At 39.4% G+C, this 3,365-nt stretch overlaps 1 protein-coding gene across 2 annotated transcripts in view; it reads left to right on the forward strand.

Annotated features, from left to right (window-relative positions):
• Fech (ferrochelatase) overlaps positions 1-2,641 on the forward strand; it is a 29,280-nt gene extending 26,639 nt beyond the window's left edge. For both annotated transcript variants that reach the window (XM_015482186.2, XM_048806159.1), the window contains 2 exons: positions 689-748; positions 1,215-2,641. In XM_015482186.2, coding sequence (XP_015337672.2) covers positions 689-748; positions 1,215-1,349 — 195 coding nt within the window. In that variant the 3' untranslated portion in view covers positions 1,350-2,641. The remainder of the gene's footprint in view (positions 1-688; positions 749-1,214) is intronic.
• Positions 2,642-3,365: the final 724 nt, after the last annotated feature.

The following is a 3,365-nucleotide window of genomic DNA, read 5'->3' on the forward strand; positions in this document are numbered from 1 at the left end:
TATATATATATAATTTAGTCGTAGTTGGACAAATACCTTTATTTTATTTATTTATTTTTATGTGGTGCTGAGGATCAAACCCAGAGCCTCTCACGTGCTAGATGAGCACTCTACCGCTAAGCTGCAACCCTAGCCCCCCCAATATATACTTTAGAGTTCATAAATTAATTTCCTTCATTTTGGCACTTGAAATGGAAGCAAGTAGGAAATTTTACTTAATTAAAACAACATTCTGGGGCTGGGATACAGCTCAGTTGGTAGAGTGCTTGTTTTGCATGCACAAGGCCCTGGGTTCAAACCCCAGCACCAAAAAACAAAACAAACAACATTCTATTTAGGTAGAGACAGTAAGAGTATGCATTAGAAAAGTGGAATCAAAGAAATGGTTAGCAGATTTAAATTACTTGAGAATTCCATCAAGGAGTATCTCAAACATGGTTTGGAAGCAAACCACCTTTGGGAAGGAAATGGGGTAGGGGAAAACATAGAAATTGAAGAGTAATTTATGATAAGAATCAATCTATGTGCCCTCTCCCTGTGTGTCACTTAACACTGGAAGTCAGGCTGTGAATTGTGTGTGCATGCGTTTGTTTATTTTTTTTTGTTAGCAGTCAGTTTCTTAAAAACAAAAAAAAAAATGAAAATAAAACATGTCTGTGTTTTTCCTCCCCTTTCTCATTTGATTCAGTGTGGAGCTGAAAACATCAGAAGAGCGGAGTCTCTTAATGGAAATCCATTGTTCTCTAAGGTATCTGCAGTGTTACAACCATTTTAGTAGAACATTCCGGGGAGTAATCCTCTGAGAAACTCTTGCAGAATATTGGTTTTCTCACATATTAGAACATTTGGAGTTCCAATTAATTACAAAAATAAGATCGAATCCCTCATTCACTCCCTCCTTTCCTTTCGGTAGCCCCCATTTTCTTATGTCTGCCCACCATAACTATGTCTAATTTAAAATTTGCTTTTCAGAGGAAAGGTAGAGTGGGTGGGGTAAGAGGATTCATTTTCTAAAATCTTGATTTTAACTTTCCTTAAACTGAGGAAGCTCAGTAAAGGACAGTGTTACAGAATTCAGTTCAAGGGCTGCACAACTCCAATTAAAAGAAGCCCAGATAACCAGAGCAGTCATGCAGACAGACAGGGAGGTGGGCGTCCCGGGGCCAGGGGACTCTTCACTCCTGATGGCTCTGTGCTCCTTGTGTGTCTTGCAGGCCCTGGCCGATTTGGTGCTCTCTCACATCCAGTCCAACAAGCTGTGCTCCAAGCAGCTGACTCTGAGTTGTCCACTCTGTGTAAATCCTGTCTGCAGGGAGACTAAGTCCTTCTTCACCAACCAGCAGCTGTGACCCTGCTAGAGGAGCCCGTGGGATTAGGCAGATGGCCAACATCCAGACACCACTGTGTGGAGGGGATGCTGTTCAGAGATTGGAAAGAAGCCATTTTAGTGGATACACAGCCTTTGGGCACAGACTGTGTGATTTGCTGAGGAATGGACTCTGAAATCCTTACTGAAGGACTTGTATTTTCATAAACCTGTATCAGTAGCATTTGTACTCCCTCTTTCTGGGTAAACTTACTAGTTTGTAACATCCCCTATGACATTAAAAAATGAGTTTAAAAATTTATCTGATGCGATACATACCAATTTAAAATATGTGAGATCGGTTTATAGCCTTGTGCATACAGGTTTTTAAATGCATATAGTTGAGTTTATGCAGTATCATTTGAAAAAGCAATATTAGCTAAACCTTCCCTAAACCCATAGGTTATGCAACGTCTCTGAGATGGTTGGGTTTCCTTCCATGGTTGCCATTGCTAGTGAGGCCACCATTTTTTGGTCATGTAGGTGTCTGCATGAGAATCTCTCTCCACCCTGAAACTGAATCAAATGCAAATTTCAGAAGTGTTCTGAGATTCCCTAAGCACATAAGGCTAATAAATGTGTAGAAATCAGTGTTTGGCATATCTGCCTTGGTTTGAATCCATGGTGCCTTAGGGAAGGGGACTCCCGCTGCTTCCTGTCTCTGAGGACATTGCTGCCAGGAAACACTGCTGATGGGCTCCCTCTTGAAATCTCCCTGGAGCCTTTCCAGCTGGTATCTTCTTGATCTTGGTTGAATGTCTCCTTTCTGCACATTTAAGAATTATTTTATCAAGTTGACTACATTTTGTAACCTTGGATTCTTTCTTCATTGATAATTTTATCATAGAAATATATAGCCATAGAACAACTGAAAAATACAGAAAGGAGAAATAACCCCTCGAATGCAACTACTATTATCATCTTATTGTATTTTATGCTAGTCTTTTCCTGTGGATATTTTCAATGCCATTGTCACCTTGAAGTGGTGAGTGAAAAGTTATTCTAAAAATGTAGAAATAATATTGGATCAGAATCTGATCTTCTATAGTTGGATTTATATGGCTTAAAAACTCTGATGGATCTATGAAGCATTTGTACTGATCACTTTTTCTTCCTCCAAGCCCCCAAACTTTGTTCTTCAAAAGAGCATTTCTTTGATTATTTTTAAAAAGCCAGTTCATAAAATGGAAGTGATTAGGGGATTCATAGATCTTCTATATTCAGGATTTGCTGTTAATAAATATTATGACATCATTAAAGTTTTAACCAGTTTGATCCATGCTGTTAAAATTGATCAAAATGATTAAATATGAGGAATTTACTTTGTAATACAGAGAAAGATATACACCAACTGCTCAAATCGTTTTCCTATACTGATAATGGCCCTCAAATTTGAGTAACATCTAACACTTTCATTTCCAAATTGTCTTTTTTATTCGCTGGAGGTTTCTAGGGAAAGATAGAAGGCATAGATATTGAGAATTTCCTGATATCCTTTTCTATCACCTTTTTAGGGATTAGGTTCAAAGCAGACTGTGAGTGACTGTCCTACGGTGGAGTGAATTCTCTGGGTAGTAATGCTGCCTGGTGTTGGAAGGCAGCTTCCCTCATAGCCTTTCTCCCTCCTTCAGGATACTGGCTGATGATCTGTGTCACTCCTTCAACTGCTTTAAAGGTGAAAATATATTACTATGGAGATGTAGAAAGTTTTGACACAGGGGACCCCTTGCTAGGGCATCTGAAGCCCCTCATTTGCTAAGGAAACTGGAGATCTGATTATCAGATCAGCACTGACTGTGCTGTTTGGAATAATATTCTTAGTACTGAGCTGGAAGCAGGTCGGCCTGTATAGTGAGAGGCCAGGTGGTTTGGGATCACCGCCCATGGCATTTGTTGCTTTAATTGTTATCTTTGACTCTTAACCATGAATGCATAAGAGCCATACATGGATGTAGAATTTGGTAGGACAAAATCTCCTTAGAGATAATAGTCTTTGAGG

This window comes from Marmota marmota, unplaced genomic scaffold (assembly GCF_001458135.2).
Source record: "Marmota marmota marmota unplaced genomic scaffold, marMar, whole genome shotgun sequence".
Classification (NCBI taxonomy): domain Eukaryota; kingdom Metazoa; phylum Chordata; class Mammalia; order Rodentia; family Sciuridae; genus Marmota; species Marmota marmota.